A 1,224-nucleotide genomic window follows, 5' to 3' on the forward strand; every position below is an offset into this window, starting at 1 on the left:
GGTTGCTCACTAATTTGGTTCTAATAGTTTTTTTTTTTCTTCTTTTCGTTTCGCTTGTATCGTTTCTAACTCTTACTATATTTCCACTTCAATTGATCCTTGCTTTACTGATGTTGTCTAAACTCTCAATGACATTGATCTTATTATTCTTCTTCATATTATTTGGCTTACTTCTACAGTTCTACCTATCCGCTACTGCGTTTTAATAGATACATTTTTAATAGATAATGAGACTTGAGAAACAAATTTTAGATAGAAAAATATTAGCGACATCTTGTGAGCTGTGAGTTTTCGAGAATGCAATGAAGAAAGAATGGGTGAAGCTCATATTACTTTTGCCGCCTTCGTGGAAGAATATGGCTGCAATTAATACTTTGTGTTTCTTCTACAACCTGGAGGAGAACACTGTTAGTTCTAAGAGTTATAACCGAAGAAGTTACAGATAATGGAGTCTTGGTAAGTCTTCAGTTTTGGTAACCATATTGCGGATGTGATGTTTCTATCAAGTGTTGGCCACGTGATAGATCAGTCACGAAGTAATATTCAGTTGAGTAATGCAACAAACAATCTACTCCCATATATATACAATTGCGTTTGTAAGAAACAACATGATCAAGTAATTAACACAATATTGGCTGAGCGCAGCCAATCACCTGCTTGCCCGTCGTTGTCTCGAAGTGCAAGCTACTAAACTCATTCCGCTGAACAGTCCAATGCCTGATTTGAAATACCCTGAACGGCTTCTACTGCTTGACGCAATACTTGGTGCCATGATCTGGCTGTTCAAATGAGGGAACTCGATTCTGTTTTCTTGCAAGTCTCCTACAGCATCATTGCTTGCTTCTTCTTCTTGATGTTCTGGTTCCACGGTGTCTGCGTTAACCGAAAGCATAGGCCTAACCGATCTTAACCAGTCTGCGCACCCACCCATAACTCCCTTGCATTTCTTGATTTTTACTTTGGTTAAACCAGGGCATCCGTTTGCAAGATTCTCGATTCCCACATCCGAAATGGGACAGTTCTTGATACATAATTTACGTAAAGCCGGACATTTTGCCGCAATACAAGAAAGCTCAGGATCACCAAACGTATCACAACCACAAAGTGCCAATCTTTCGAGATTCTGACATTTCGCAGCCAACATTCCTAAACTTAACGTAGTTGGATTCACTCCAATCAGAACCAGTTCCTGTAACTGAGAGCAAAACTTAGCCACAGCCACAA

At 39.5% G+C, this 1,224-nt stretch overlaps 1 protein-coding gene across 2 annotated transcripts in view; it reads right to left on the reverse strand.

Moving 5' to 3' along the window:
* LOC104758013 (F-box protein At1g47056) overlaps window positions 452–1,224 on the reverse strand; it is a 2,895-nt gene continuing 2,122 nt past the window's right edge. The window contains exon 2 of one of the 2 annotated variants that reach the window (XM_010480813.2): window positions 452–1,183. In XM_010480813.2, the coding sequence (XP_010479115.1) occupies window positions 650–1,183 (534 nt within the window). In that variant the 3' untranslated portion in view covers window positions 452–649. The remainder of the gene's footprint in view (window positions 1,184–1,224) is intronic. The other variant, XM_010480812.2, reaches the window with a different exon arrangement.

The sequence above is a fragment of the Camelina sativa genome, chromosome 17 (assembly GCF_000633955.1).
Source record: "Camelina sativa cultivar DH55 chromosome 17, Cs, whole genome shotgun sequence".
NCBI classification, from domain to species: domain Eukaryota; kingdom Viridiplantae; phylum Streptophyta; class Magnoliopsida; order Brassicales; family Brassicaceae; genus Camelina; species Camelina sativa.